Here is a 15,876-nt window from a genome sequence, read left to right on the forward strand (position 1 = left end):
CTAAATGTCCATCAACTGATGAATGGATAAAGAAATCGTTGTTTATATACACAATGGAATGCTATGTGGCAATGAGAAAGAATGAAATATGGCCTATTGTAGCAATGTTGATGGGACTAGAGAGTGTTATGCTAAGTGAAATAAGTCACACAGAGAAAGACACATACCATGTTTTCACTCTTTTGTGGATCCTGAGAAACTTAACAGAAGACCATGGGGAAGGGGAAGGAAAAAAAAGTTAGAGAGGGAGAGAGCCAAAACATAAGAGAGTCTTAAAAACTGAGAACAAACTGAGGGTTGATGGGCGGTGGGAGGGAAGGGATAGTGGGTGATGGGTATTGAGGGCACCTGTTGGGATGAGCACTGGGTGTTGTATGGGAACCAGTTTGACAATAGATTTCATATTAAAATAAATTAATTAAATTTTTAAAAGAGAGCATAGTTGTTAACTCTTCCTTAAATGTGTGTTAGAATTCCCTTGGAAAGCCATCTGGCCCTGGACCATTGTTTTTTAGGTGATTTTTGATTATTAATTATATTTCTTTACTGGTTATGGGTGTGTTCAAATTTCTGTTTCTTCCTGTTTCAGTTTTGGTGGTTTATATGTTCCTAGGAATTTGTGTATTTCTTCCAGATTGCCCAATTTATTGGTGTACAGGATCTCATATTATTCTCTTATTATTGTTTGTATTTCTGTTGTTTTGGTTGTGATCTTTCCTCTTTCATTCTTGATTTTAGTATTTGGGTTCTTTCCTTTTTCTTTTTGATTAAACTGGCTAGTGGTTTATCAATTTTGTTATTTCTTTCAAAGAACCAACTTCTGGTTTCATTGATCTACTTTTTTTTTTTTTGTTTTTTGGGTTTTTTTTTTTGTTTCAGTGCATTAATTTCTGCTCTAAACTTTATTATTTCCTGTCTTCTGCTATATTTGCTGTTGTTTTTCCAGCTCTTTAGGGTGTAAGGTTAGGTTGTGTATCTGAGACATTTCTTCCTGTTTAGGAAGCCCTGGACTGCTATATGCTTTCCTCTTATGACTGCCTTTGCTGCATCCCAGAGGAGAAAATAAATATTTTAAAATTTTATTCATTTATTTTTTATATTCCAGTATTATGAGGAGCACTGAGTAATGTATAGATGTTGAATCACTGTATTCTATACCTGAAACTATTTAACACTGTATGTTAACTACATAGGAATTAAAATAAAAACATATTTAAAAATTGAATAAAGAGACGGAACAAAAGAAAAAGTAAAGTTGTGTTAACCTTATAATTGAACATAGAGATATTTACATACATCAAAGGCTAACCATAGGGAAATGTTGATGGATCAATATAATTTTGGTTTATCTTTGTAATATGCCATAACTCACTGAGATAGGTCACTAATAAAATATATTGAGAAAGAAATTCTAGTGTAATTAACATATAGTGTTATATTTGTTTCAGGTGTACAATATAGGGGTTCAAAAAACTCTTAATTCCATACACCTCATTCACCCATCCCTCCACTTACCTCCCCTTTTTCAACCACCAGTTTGTTCTTTATTATTTAAGGATCGGGTTTTGTTTGTTTTTTTGTTTTGTTTTTGGTCTCTTTCTTTGTTCATTTGGTTCTTAATTTCCACCTATGAGTGAAATAATATGCTATTTTGTCTTTCTCTGTCTGACTTACTTTGCTTAGCATTATATTCTGTAGGTCCATCCATGTTATTGCAAATGGAAAAATTTCATTCTTTTTATGGTTGAGCAATAGTCCATTGTATGTGTATGTATACATAGACATATCTATCTTCTTTATCTTCCATATGTTCTTTATCTATTCATCTATGGGTGGGCATTGGATTGCTGTCATATCTTGGCTATTGTAAATAATGCTACAGTGGACCTGGGGTGCCTGCATCACCTCAAATTAGCATTTTCATTTTCTGTGGGTAAATATCCAGTAGTAGAATAACTGGATCATATGGTAATTCTATTTTTAATTTTTAAGGAACCTCCATACTGTTTTCTATGGTAGCTGCACCAGTTTGTATTCCCACCAACAGTACATGAGTTTCCTTTTTCCTCCACATCCTTGCCAATGCTAGTTTCTTGTGTTTTTTATTTTAGCCATTCTGACAAGTGTGAAGTTTATGGAAATAGTTTTAAGATGGTTATGGCATTAAAATAAGTCACACAGTGCTAAAATTAAACCACACATGGTACCAGAAACTGTTGTTTAACTGTATTTACCCCAAGCTGAGTTACGCCTTGAGTAATGTCCTGGACTTTATGTTTAGCTCTTATCTTTACCGTATTCTAGGTAGCTAATACACTGTAAATTCCTAATCCTTGTCCTGTGCCCTCTGAAAAATCATTAATATCCAGCTAAGGCTATTAGTCTGTTTCCTTAAAGATGCATACTTTGACAGGGTAGACTTCCTTCAAATTTGCATCTTCCTTCTCAGTAAGTATGTCTCAGTGGAGAATTATTGGCTTACAGTGTTAATGCCCAAAGCAATCTGTGCTCTCTATTACATGTGTATCAGTTGTTTCAACTCAGTAATGCAAAATAGACCTCTGTCTTTTTAGAAATTGAATTACATATAGAGGGACTAATGGGCTTAGATACTAAAATTTCACTTACTTGATAAATAGCTTCAAAACAAAATTGAATCCACTTGCTAAAATACATTCTTAAATAAGACTACTACAATTTGTGGTGAGTGGTGTTTAAGATGATAATGGGCTTTCATTTTAGTAGTTTTGAAATACAGTTTAGTGAATTTTCAGACAAATATATCACTCATGTTTTGTTAAGGGAAGTTACACTCCAGTGATGGAATTTGACTGATTTACATTTTATGAATACCATGCGCAGTGCCAAAGATTTTCTTCAGAGCAGTCTTCATTTCCTTGTTCCTAAGGCTATAGATTAGAGGATTACAGAGGGGTGTTATCACAGAATAAAGTAAGGTCACAATTTTCTGCATTTTCACTGGGCGTCCTGATCCAGGACTAACATACATCACCATAACAGAGCCAAAAAACAGGATCACCACTGCCAGATGAGAAGCACAAGTGGAGAAAGCCTTGCGTTTGCCTGCTGCTGAGGGCATCCTTAGCACAGCCACAATCACCAGAGCATAGGAACAAAGAACAAAGAGAAAGGTTCCAATCATGAAAACAGCATTGAAAGTAGAGTAAATGAACTGTGTTGTGGTGTCTTCAGAACAGGACAGCATCATCAACGGGGCAGGATCACACAAGAAATAGTTGATGGTATTTGGGCCACAGTAGGGTAACTGTGAAACGAGAACAACTGGGGTTAGGAAGAGGACGAACCCGCACGACCAGCCAAAGATGGCAAGGCCAGTGTACAGCTGTTTCGTCATAATGCGTGGGTAATGCAGAGGACGACAGATGGCAAGGTACCTGTCAAAGGCCATGATGCAGAGGAAGAAGCCCTCATCACACCCCAGAGAGAAGAAGAAGTAGAACTGTGCAAAACAGTTCACAAAGGAAATGGACTTGCTTGAGGACAGGAAATTGGCCAACATGTTAGGGACGGTCGTGGTGACATAACATATTTCCAGGAGAGAGAAATTCCCCAAGAGGATGTACATGGGCGTGTGAAGACGCCGTTCCCACCGCACTGCACAGACAATGGCTGCGTTCCCCATGAGAGTCAGCGTGTAGACTACTGAGAAGAGCCCGAAGTAGAGGAGCTGCATTTCTGGGCTTGAGGGAAAGCCCACGAGGATAAAGTGGCTAACGGAGTTGGTGGTTTCTGTGCCGGACACATTCATTGGTCTGAAAGACATGGAGATGACTTTGTTATAGCACTCTTAATGGAGTATGCTGGTTCTCTCAGAAAACACCAAATTCTTGAACATTTTTTGATAAAGTAACAAACCATGAGTTTTCTGTTAAGCAACAAAGCTGTGATCATCACAACATGTTCTCCAAAGCATGACTTCATTTTGATAAGATGTAAGTAATAATATAAATAAAAACATGGTGTGGGACTATCATTAAACTGGGTCAGGAGACTGGATTACATATTAGTGCAAAATTGATATTTCTTTCTAAAGAATAATGTAAAATTAATTTATTGGAATTAGTAATGTTGATAAGAACAGTAAATGAAATCCTATTTATATTAAGACATTCCAAAAAGTTCTTTCTCACTGAGATAGAAAGTGAAAGGGCACAGGGAATATTGCTTTTTGTACTTGTTTGTGATGACCAAAATGGCTCTCTGGTTCCACCATAGATGATTCACTACATGACTAGACAGACATGTTTGGTACATAAAAAATGCTTTCTCTCTATCCAGCCTCTTGGATTGAGCTTCATAGCATGGGGAAAAGCCTTACACTTTGGCACCTAAAAGTCCTCCCAGTTTGTTGTTGAATCACAGCTTAACTTGTACATGTGTTATTTCCTTAGAAATCTACTCTTGGCTATCACATTTGGCATCTAATGTGGAAGGACTGCTTTTTATGTATACTTGTTGCCCATGGGGCTGTGTAGACTGTGTCAAGTCTGAATGCAACCTGGTGGTTCAGTCCATTTGTTTTCCATAGCAATCTTATGTCATATGGCAGTATAGGGCAGGTAGAGGAAATTCTCCAATTACAGAAGTTTGTGTGTGTGTGTGTGTGTGTGTGTGTGTGTATGTGTGTGTGTGTGTGTTTTCCCCCTGTCCTGGAAGACAGTGTTTCCCTTGATTTGTTGTGAATATATAGTAAGATTAAAAAATTTTTTTTAACATTTACTTATTTTTTTGAGACAGAGAGAGACAGAGCATGAACGGGGGAGGGTCAGAGAGAGAGGGAGACACAGAATCTGAAACAGGCTCCAGGCTCTGAGCTGTCAGCACAGAGCCCAACGTGGGGCTCGAACTCACGGACCATGAAATCATGACCTGAGCCAAAGTCGGATGCTTAACCGACTGAGCCACCCAGGCACCCCTAGTAAGATTTAAAAAAAAGTTTATTTAGGATTTTTATCCTGAAGAATGGTATGATTTTCTCATTGAGTTTGTTGTATAGGATCTGAGAAAGAATTAAGCATCATCTTTTATAGAGACAGCAAGGTATGGAACTTGTGAGTCTTGGCCATTCACCTAGAAATGAAAAATAGAATTCCTTTAACTTAACTACATTTAAATTGTACTTATGTATAGTGAAGACAAAATATGCAGAAGCAAAGACAAAAAGCATAATATTACTATTAATGTAACAGGCATTAATATTCTTATGTTTCAAAAATACTCTTACCAATGGGATGCCCACAAATTATTGTGCTGCATTCTTTTGAAGAAAAGACTCTCTAATATACCCATTGGGTCTTAGTGGTTATCTGCATAACTCATTCAACTGAATTTTTAAAACTATTTTTGTCCTTTTTACTCTGGCCTGTATCCTGATACATTGGTATCTTACTCTAAGCCATTTTCATTAAGATTTTGATTGACAATGGGACACTAACAGTGGTATATCAAATCAGTATCAATACTCACCCTATTTGTGTCTCCCGTTACAGTATTTTTTGGGAATACTAACTGTATAAAGTCGAAATCCAAAGAAGAACCTATAAATGCAAGAAACAGCACACAGATGCTGAATGGTTTTGTCATTAAAGGAAATTATTTCACATAAAATCAAGGCATATTAGTAAGATTGAGAGCAATATATGATCTAGATAGTGTATCAGTGGAATCATAGATTTGGTATATTTTCTCTATTGAACAAGCAACAGAATTCATCATTCACCTACCTCCAGTAGTTTATTAATTATACATTTTCACACAAAATCCTCAGGCCCCTCTTGTAAATAATACTTATCTGTATTTTAAAGGGATAAGAAATCTAGATAAATATATTTCCCTATGCTGGGGTAAACAAGAGAAAAATTAATATTTTCATACTTTTCCATCTGAAGTTTATTCTAATCAGATATTTTTATTTTCAGAGCAAACAGAAAGCACTTGCCAACAAATCCATTTCTGCAGAAAACTCAGCATTTGTAATAGGGAACACAATTTTAACTCCTTGGATATGTACTAAGAAAAATAAATGTGAGAGGGGAAATAAAATACTACCAGAGAGTGAAAATCCTGTGAGGAACTTTAGAACAGTTGAAGAATACAGGTGGTAACCTGCCATGAATTGCAAAGAGTAAATTTTAAAAGATTTTTTCTCCCTAGCTGCAAAACTCATGTTTATGGTTAAGATAAAGCCTAGGTGAAGGTATGATCTATATTTATTTCTTTGCATCATAGTCTTTTGAGATTTGGGACTCTCTCCCATGATATTTGTAGAGTATTTGTTCAACAGATGAGCTTGTTTTGAATTTTATTTATCTCCAATGAAATCCCAGGCCCTACTATTCCCTGAGGATTGGTGTATTGCAGAACTAGGTTCTTATCTTCTTTTATGCTTTTACTAAATAGGCATTGCAAAATGTTCCTGGGGACTAATTAAATAGTAATAGAGCTTTCTGGAATAACTATAATATGAACATGCACCTTTGAATTCCCTGTTTCTATTTTGAAGAAAGAAAATTCTTCGCTTGTCAGTATTCTCAAAAAAATTGTTAGAGACGTTTCAGTCACAATTTTATTATATCCGTTAGTGGTAAAACTGGTATGAGGATATTTAACAAATATTTATTGAGTGCTTACCAGGCACTGGGAATATATCTAGGCAAACAAAATAGAAATAAGTTCCTACCTACATAGAACAATTCAATGGGGTAAGGAAAGAAATAGAAGACAAACAACATCAGTAAATGAACAATAATTTTTTTCATTTGAGAAGAATAGTGTGGGAATGGAATGGATCAGAAATAGGGCAGGACTTGTATTGTATTGTATTGTATTTTAGTTTAGTTTAAATTCTAGTTAGTTAATATACAGTGCAATATTAGTTTCAGGGGTAGAATTCAGTGATTCATCACTTACATACAACACCCATTGCTCATCATATCAAGTACCCCCCTTAATACCCATCACCCATGTAGCCCATCTCATTCCCAACTAGCTCCATCAACCTGCAGTTTGTTCTCATAATAGTCTCTCATGTTTTGTTTCCCCTTTCTCTTTCCCCCATCCCATATGTTCATATGTTTTGTTTCTTAAATTCCACATATGAGTGACATTATGTGGTATTTGTCTTTCTCTGACTTATTTCACTTAGCGTAACACATTCTAGCTCTATCCACATCATTGTAAGTGGCAAGATTTCATTCTTTTTGCCGGTGGAGTAATATTCCATGGCATATATATACCACATCTTCTTTATCCATTCATCAGTCAATGGACATTTAGGTTCTCTCCATATCTTGGCTATTGTTGATAGTGCTGCTATAAACATTGGGGAGCATGTACCCCTTTGAATCTGTACCTTTGTATCCTTTGGATAAATACCTAGTAGTCCAACTGCTGGGTCATAGGGTAGTTCTATTTTTAACTTTTCAAGGAACCTCCATATTCTTTTCCAGAGTGTCTGCACCAGTTTGCATTCCCACTAACAGTGTAAGAGCGTTCCCCTTTCTCCACATTCTCACCAGCACCTGTTGTTTCTTTTGTTGTCAGTTTTAGCCATTCTGACAAGGTGTGAGGTGGTATCTCACTGTGGTTTTGATTTGTATTTCCCTCGTGATGAGTGATGTTGAGCATCTTTTCACGTGTCTGTTAGCCATCTGGATATCTTCTTTGGAAAAATGTCTGTTCATGTCTTCTGCCCATTTCTTACCTGGATTATTTGTTTTTTGGGTGTTGAGTTTACTAAATTCTTTATAGGTTTTCTGTACTAGCCCTTTATTTGATGTCATTTGTAAATATCTTCGTCCATTCCATGGTCTGCCTTTTACTTTTGTTGATTGTTTCCTTCGCCGTGCAGAAGTTTTTATTTTGATGATGTCCCAATAGTTCATTTTTATTTTATTTCCCTTGATTCTGGTGACATGTCGAGGATGAAGTTATTATAGCTGAGGTCAAAGAGGTTGCTACCTATGTTCTCCTCTAGGATTCTGATGGTTTCCTGTCTCACATTCAGGTCTTTCATCGATTTTGAATTTATTTTTGTATATGGCATAAGAAAATGGTCCAGTTTCATTCTTCTGTATGTTGCTGTCCATTTTTCCCAACAACATTTGTTGAAAAGACTGTCTTTTTTTCCCCATTACTTGTAATTTTAAACAAGGTCTTGAACAAAGCCTAACAGAGATACTAATATTTGAGCAGATGCTTGAAAAAGTGAGGGGAAAAACCAAGAGTGTATCAGGAAAGATTCCAGGCAGAAGGAACAGCTGATGCTAGGAATATGTTAAGTTATGTCAGGAAAAGAGCAAGGTGGTCAGTGTGCTGCAGTTGTGTAAACTGGGGAGATGGCCTCTTTCTGGCATCCACTCCTGTTATCTGAATTTCTTCTTTGTTTCACATCTGTACTTCAGTGTAGTCTTTTTTACTTAAAATTTTTTTCACTGGATTTAGTGGGCTATATTTGACATATAATATATAGTAACAATATGTAAGTTTAAGGTATACAATGTACTGATTTGACACATTCACATATTGTGAAATGATTACCACCATAATATTAGCTAACAGCTTCATCACCTTGCATAAATATCCTTTTTCTCTTGTGGTGAAAACAGTGAAGATCTACTTTGTTAGCAACTTTAATTATATAGTATGGTGTTGTTGACAGTAATCACCATGATGTACATTAGATATCCAAAATGTATTTATTCTATAACTGGAAATTTATATCCTTCGACAAACATCTTCCCCATTTCCCCTACCTCACAGCCTCTGGCAACCACCAATCTTTTCTCTGTTTCTAGTTCACATTTTTGAAATTCTACATACAAGTGATGTACAGTATTTGTCTGACTTACTTCACTTAGCATAACACCTTCATGGTCCCCCTGTGTTCTCACAGATGGCAGGATTTCCCTTTTTCTTATGGCTGAGTAATATTCCATTATATATATAACCATATATTCTTTATCCATTCATCTGTAGATGGAAATTTAGTTTGTTTCTGTATCTTGGGTATTGTGAGTAATGCTGCAGTAAACATGGGAGTGCAAATATCTTTGACATAGTGATTTCATTTTCTTCACATATATACCCAGAAGTGAAACTGATGGATCACATGATAATTCTACTTTTTATTTTTTGAGGAGCCTTCATACTGTCTTTTATGGTGGCTGTACCAGTTTGCATTGCCACCAACAATGAACCAGGGCTCCCCTTTCTTTTACATTCAAACCAACACTTGTTATCTCTTGACTTTTATTTTTATTTTTAATTTTTATTTATTTTTGAGAGAGAGAGAGAGAGAGAGAGAGAGAGAAGAGAAGAGAAGAGAAGAGAAGAGAGAGAATACAATCAGGGGTGGGGCAGAGAGAGAGAGGGAGCCACAGAATCCGAAGCAAGCTCCAGGCTCCAGGTTTCAAGCTGTCAGTGCAGAACCTGATGCAGGGCTTGAGCTCTCAAATTGTGAGATCATGAACTCAGCTGAAGTCAGACACTTAACAGACTGAGCCACCCAGGCACCCCATCTCTTATCTTTTTGATACTAGCCATTCTTACAGACATGAAGTATCTTTTGTGGTTTTGATTTGCATTTCCCTGATGATTAGTGATGTTGAGTAACTTTTCATGTACCTGTTGGCCATTTGTATGTCTTTTTTTGAAATCAGCCTATAAAGATCCTGAGCCCATTTTAAGTTTATTTATATGTATTTACACTTTGTTTTATAGTTGTATGAGCTCCTTATATATCTTGGATATTAACCTTTTATCACATAAACAGTTTGTAAATATTTTCTCCCATTCTCTGGGTTGTCTTTGTATCTTAGTTAATTGTTCCCTTACTGTACAAAAGCTTTTAGTTTTATATAGGTCCACTTGCTAAATTTTGCTTTTGTTGCCTGTGCTTTTTTTTTTATTTATCAAACCCAAACCCTCAAAATCATTGGTAAGACTATGAGGGAATTTTTCCCTGTGTTATCATCTGTGAGTTTTATAGTTTCAGGTCTTTTGTTTAAGTCTTTCATCTGTTTCAAGTTGATTTTTGGGTATGGTGTAAGAGAGGGTCTGCTTATTCATTTGCATGTGAATATCTAGTTTTTCATTTTATTAAAGAGACTGTCTTTTCCCCATTAGGTATTCTTGGTACCCTTATCATAGATTTGTTGACCATATATGCATGATTTTATTTCTGGGGTATGTATTCTGTTCCAATGGTCTATGTGTATGTTTTTATGTCAGTACCATATTGTTTTGGTTACTATAATTTTGTAATGTAACTTGGAACCAGAGAGTGTGATGCTTCTAGTTTTGTTCTTCTTTCTCAAAATTGCTTTGGTTATTTGGGCTCTTTTGTGGTTCCATAGAAATTTTAGGATTATTTTTTCTATTTATGTGAAAAGTGCCATTGGAGTTTTGAGAGGGATTTCATTAACTAGCTTGCTTTGAGTAGTCTGGACATTTTAACAATATTAATTCTTACAATTCACAAACATGGGTTATCTTTCTATTTATTTGTGCCTCTTTCAATTTCTATCATCAGTATCTTACAGTTTTCAGTGTAGAGATCTTTTACCTCCTTGGTTAAGTTTATTCCTTTGTATTTTATTCTTTTTGATGCTCTTGTGAATGGAGTTGTTAATTTCTTAATTTCTTTTTTGGACATCTTAGTGTATAGAAACACAACTTGTTTTTTGTATATTGATTTTGTATTTTGGAACTTTACTGAATTATTAGTTCTGCAGTTCTACAGTTTTGTGGGATTGTAGTTGTATGGGATTTGAGCCAGGTCATGTGGCTGCTGCTGGGTCTGCAATGGAGTTTGATGTCAGGACTGCTTGCAGGGTTTTGGGCAGGTGTGGATCCTTTCTGATTCTTGGATGGGGGAGTCACCTCAGGACCATGGTCCATAGGGCTGGTGCTGAGACAAGTGCCAGATGCAGGGACAAGGTTTCTCTCACTGGGTCCCTGAAAGGGCCTCTGCCAAGTCTCTGGGTGGGTATGTAGGCAGGGAGGATTAATGTAAAAAAAATAGTAGAGAGGGTCTATAGCCAAATCACAGGGCTAATTCAGTCTCTGCAATTAAGATGGAGATAAGCCAGCAGGCCTCTGGGAGCATCGATGGGCATGTCTCCTGCCAGTTCCCTGAGCAGGCAGAATTGCTTTCAGACTAGCTGGGAAGAGATAGAGCTTTCAGACAGGCTGCCTCAGGTCCATATCCAGGATCATGTCGAGATTAATTTTCTGTGCCAGATGTATTTTTGAAGAGCAGCTTAACATAATCTAAGTAAATATTATGTAGACACTGATCTGCTGTTTCCCACATTATCAGAAAAACACAAATCAGAAAGAATTTCTACTCACATGGAACAGGTTACATGGCTATGTTCCTCCCATCTGCTATGACAGTATTGTCCAATAAGACCTTGAATGGTAGACATCCTGCAGAACATCACACTAACCCACTATGTCAATGACATCATGCTCATTGGATTGGATAAGCAAGAAGTGGATAGTTTATTGGAAACTACAGAGGGTGGGATAAAGCCCTGTGAGGATGCAGAGTTCTACCATATTAGTAAAATGCATGTTTTTTTCTAAAATACTGGCATAAATAGCACCAATGCTGTCCCTTAGTGACATCAGCACAGCATCAGGTGGCTGGTATCCCCTTCTGAGAAGTCTGATTTTCAGCTTCAGAGCTGAAATAAATAAATAAATAAATAAATAAATAAATAAATAAATAAATGTGTGTGTGTGTGTGTGTGTATACACACACACACACACGAGACAAAAGAAAAAAATAGATTATATAATATTTATTATATAAATATATAATTCCAAATTTTCCCCTTTGTTGCCCCAGAACTAAGAGTGGCATCTGGCTCATGCAATTTCCGGCTTAGTATTCCCTGTTTCCTTTCTTTTCTTTTTTTTGGGGGGGGGGCATTTCTTTATTACCTTAGTAATCTCTTCTTTATATTAAGTTATTTGTGTTACAATAATCTGAGGGTTTTATTTATTTAAAAAATTTTTTTTAACGTTTATTTATTTTTGAGATAGAGAGAGACAGAGAATTAATGGGGGAGGGTCAGAGAGAGGGAGACACAGAATCTGAAACAGGCTCCGGGCTCTGAGCTGTCAGCACAGGGGCCCTATGCGGGGCTCGAACTCACGGACCGCGAGATCGTGACCTGAGCCAAAGTCGGCGCTCAGTCGACTGAGCCACCCAGGCGCACCTAATCTGAGGGTTTTATATCTACTGACTGGACCTTTCTGATGCAGAAGTTGGTGCCAGGAATAGTCCCTGGAAACATCCTCAACAGTGGTAGTTTGGGACTACTTTGGTTTTGTTTTGTGGCTTAACACGGTGCTTACTAACTTGTCCATTCTAGTAAAATTCTAGTAATCTATAGGTAGTATTTAATGACGTAATATTTAATAGGGTTGTTTTCAATAAATTGTGCAGGGACAGTTAGATATTCACATGCAAAAGAATGAAATTCGTATGCACAATCTCACACTACATACAAAAATTAACTCAAAATGGATCATACCTAAAAGCAAAAGTTTATACTATAAAACTCATAGAAAAAAATTATAAATTTAAGTATTTGTTTAGGCAAATATTTGATTAGGCAGTGGTTTCTTACAACATTAAAAGCACAGGAGACAAAAGAAAAAATAGATTTGACTTACTCAAAATGGGAAATTTTTGTATTTCAAAGGATACCATCAAGAAAGTGAAAATACAACCCACAGGAGAAAATATTTACAAATCATATATCTGATAAGGAACTTATATTCAGAACATGTAAAGTACTTTTACAACTCAACAATAAAAAGACAACCCATTTTAAAAATGGTCAAAGAATTTATATAGTTTTCTAGTGAAGATATTCCAGTAGTCAATAAGCACATGAAAAGTGCTCATTTTCATTAGGGAAATGCAAATTGAAACTATAATGATGCCAATTCACACCCACTAGTTTGGCTAAAAAACAAGTGATTCAAAATAACTGGTGTTGGCGAGGATATGGAGAAATTGGACTATCATATATTCCCAGTGGGATTGTAAAATGCCATAGCCAATGTGGAGAATAGTTTGTAAGTTCTTCAAAATGTTAAGCATAGACTTAGTATATGATGCAGAAATTCTACCCCTAATATATATCCAAGAGAATTTGAAATATGTGTGAATAAAAAGTTGGAAAAAAAAAGAAAATGAGTCCACAGAAAAACTTGCATGAGAGTTTTCATGGTAGCATTATTCACAATAGCCAAAAAGTAAAACAATTCACGTGCTCAGCAACAGATAAATAGACAACTGAAATGTTGTGGCATATCCGTACAATGGAGTATTATCTGGCATTACAAAGGAATGCAGAGAAAGGGGAACACTTTTGCACTCCTGGTGGAATGCAAACTGGTGCAGTTTCCACTCTGGAAAACAGTATGGAGGTTCCTCAAAAAATTAAAGCTTAGAACTACCCTACAACCCAACAATTGCACTACTAGGTATTTATCAAAAGGTGTATCTGTACAAAATACAGATTCAAAGGAGTACCTGTTCCCTGATGTTTACAGAAGCAGTATCAACCATAGCCAAGCTATGGAGAGAACCCAAATGTCCACTGACTGATGAATTGATAATGAAGAGGTGGTGTGTGTTTGTGTGTGTGTATGTGTGTGTGTGTATATATATATGTATGTATATATGCATGCTATATATATGTGCATGTGTGTGTATGTGTGTGTATATATACACACACACACATATACACACACACACACACACACACACATATATATATATATATATATATATATATATGCATGCCACAATGGAATATTACTTGGGGATCAAAAAAAAAAATGAAATCTTGCCATTTGCAGTGACGTGGATGGAGCTAGAGTATATTATGCTAAGTGAAATAAGTCAGAGAAAGATAAATATATTATTTCACTCATATGTGGAATTTAAGAAACACAATAGATGAACATAGGGTAAAGGAAGGAAATATATTATAAAAAAAGAGAGGCAGGAAAACCATAAGAGGCCCTTAAATACACAGAACAAACTGAGGGTTGCTGGAGGGGAGGTGTAGGGTGTAGGGATGGGCTAAATGGGTGATGGGCATTAAGGAGAGCACTTGTTGGGATGAGTACTGGGTGTTATATGTAAATGATGAATCACTAAATTCTCCTAATACTGACACTACACAGTATGCTAAATAACTTGAATTTAAATAAATATTTTTTTTAAAAAAGGAATGAAGTACTGATAGATGTACAACATGGATGAATCTTGAAAATATTATACTGATTTTGAAAATATCATACTAATCTTGAAAATATTATACTAAGTTAAAGAAGCCAGTGAAAAAGACAGAGTGTAGATTAGTGGTTGGGTACAGAGTTTCATTTTGTCATGTTGAGAATGGTCTAAAATCAGTGATGATGGTTTCATGACTCTGTGAATATACTAAAACCACTGAATTGTATACTTCAAAAGGGTAAATTTTTTAGTAAGTGAATTATATTTTAATAAAGCCTTTATAAAAAATAAAAGTCAGAAAACTATAAAAAATAAGTTGTCACTTGTTGGCTGTAATTAAGTGCCTTTGTCAAGCAAGTGGCTTCTGAACTTGACTATTATGGCAGCAATGATGACTCTAAGAACTGTGGCATGGGATGGCTTTCTCTGAGTGTACTGGAGCATTGGTAGAAACAAAAGGATAAGGTCAGATCTTTAAAATCCAAGTTGAAGTCATGGTCAGTGAAACAGAGAGTTTCTATAGCAGCCATATCTTATTTCTGATAGCCACGGTGCTGATCTTGCTGTAAATGAGATGCAAAATTGTGTCAATGTCAGGATTATAAAATGAGTTCAAAGTCTTGCCAGTGTCTTACAAGCAAGTCAGCATGCTGGTTGGGAGAAATACCACCAGTTTGGTCTAAAACAGAGACAGTTCAAATTTAAAAGATACTTCTCTGCCTCCAAACTTTTATGAGGAGGAAACAGCTAAGAAAGCTACTTCGTTATAAACCACATGGTCTTTGTTAAGTTTCTCAGGATCCACATAAGAGTGAACACATATGGTATCTGTCTTTCTCTGTATGGCTTATTTCACTTAGCGTAACACTCTCCAGTTCCATCCACGTTGCTACAAAGGGCCATATTTCATTCTTTCTCATTGCTGTGTAGTACTCCATTGTGTATATAAACCACAATTTCTTATCCATTCATCAGTTGATGGTCATTTAGGCTCTTTCTGTAGTTTGGCTATTGTTGAAAGTGCTGCTGTAAGCACTGGGGTACAAGTGCCCCTATGCATTAGTACTCCTATATCCCTTGGGTAAATTCCTAGCAGTGCTAATTCTGGGTCATAAGGTATATCTATTTTTAATTTTTGGAGGAACCTCCACACTGTTTTCCAGAGTGGCTGCACCAGTTTGCATTCCCACCAACAGTGCAAGAGGGTTCCCGTTTCTCCACATCCTCTCCAGCATCTATAGTCTCCTAATTTTTTCATTTTGGCCACTCTGACTGGCGTGAGGTGATATCTGAGTGTGGATTTGATTTGTATTTTCCTGATGAGGAGCGACGTTGAGCATCTTTTCATGTGCCTGTTGACCATCTGGATGACTTCTTTAGAGAAGTGTCTGTTCATGTTTTCTGCCCATTTCTTCACTGGATTATTTGTTTTTTAGGTGTAACTTAAGACCATGGGGGAAGGGAAGAAAAAAAAAGTTAGGGAGGGAGCCAAACCATAAGAGACTCTTAAAAACTGAGAATAAACTGAGGGTTGATGGGGGGTGGGAGGGAGGGGAAAGTGGGTGATG

At 36.3% G+C, this 15,876-nt stretch overlaps 2 protein-coding genes across 5 annotated transcripts in view; one reads left to right on the forward strand and one right to left on the reverse strand.

Annotated features, from left to right (window-relative positions):
- Window positions 1-2,708: 2,708 nt before the first annotated feature.
- On the reverse strand, window positions 2,709-3,805 carry LOC125909758 (olfactory receptor 11G2-like). Its single transcript, XM_049613222.1, has one exon. The coding sequence runs from the start codon at window positions 3,803-3,805 to the stop codon at window positions 2,837-2,839; it is 969 nt and encodes a 322-aa protein (XP_049469179.1). The 3' UTR covers window positions 2,709-2,836.
- The window catches only part of LOC125909756 (olfactory receptor 4M1), a 118,631-nt gene continuing 106,143 nt past the window's right edge, over window positions 3,389-15,876 (forward strand). For all 4 annotated transcript variants that reach the window (XM_049613217.1, XM_049613219.1, XM_049613220.1 and 1 more), the window contains exon 1: window positions 3,389-3,974. The gene's annotated coding sequence lies outside the window, so the exon portion shown is untranslated. The remainder of the gene's footprint in view (window positions 3,975-15,876) is intronic.

The sequence above is a fragment of the Panthera uncia genome, assembly GCF_023721935.1.
Source record: "Panthera uncia isolate 11264 chromosome B3 unlocalized genomic scaffold, Puncia_PCG_1.0 HiC_scaffold_1, whole genome shotgun sequence".
NCBI lineage: Eukaryota > Metazoa > Chordata > Mammalia > Carnivora > Felidae > Panthera > Panthera uncia.

Coding starts and splice junctions, on each gene's coding strand:
- LOC125909758 (XM_049613222.1), bottom strand. CDS start 3,805: ATGTCTTTCAGACCAATGAATGTGTCCGGCACAGAAACCACCAACTCC.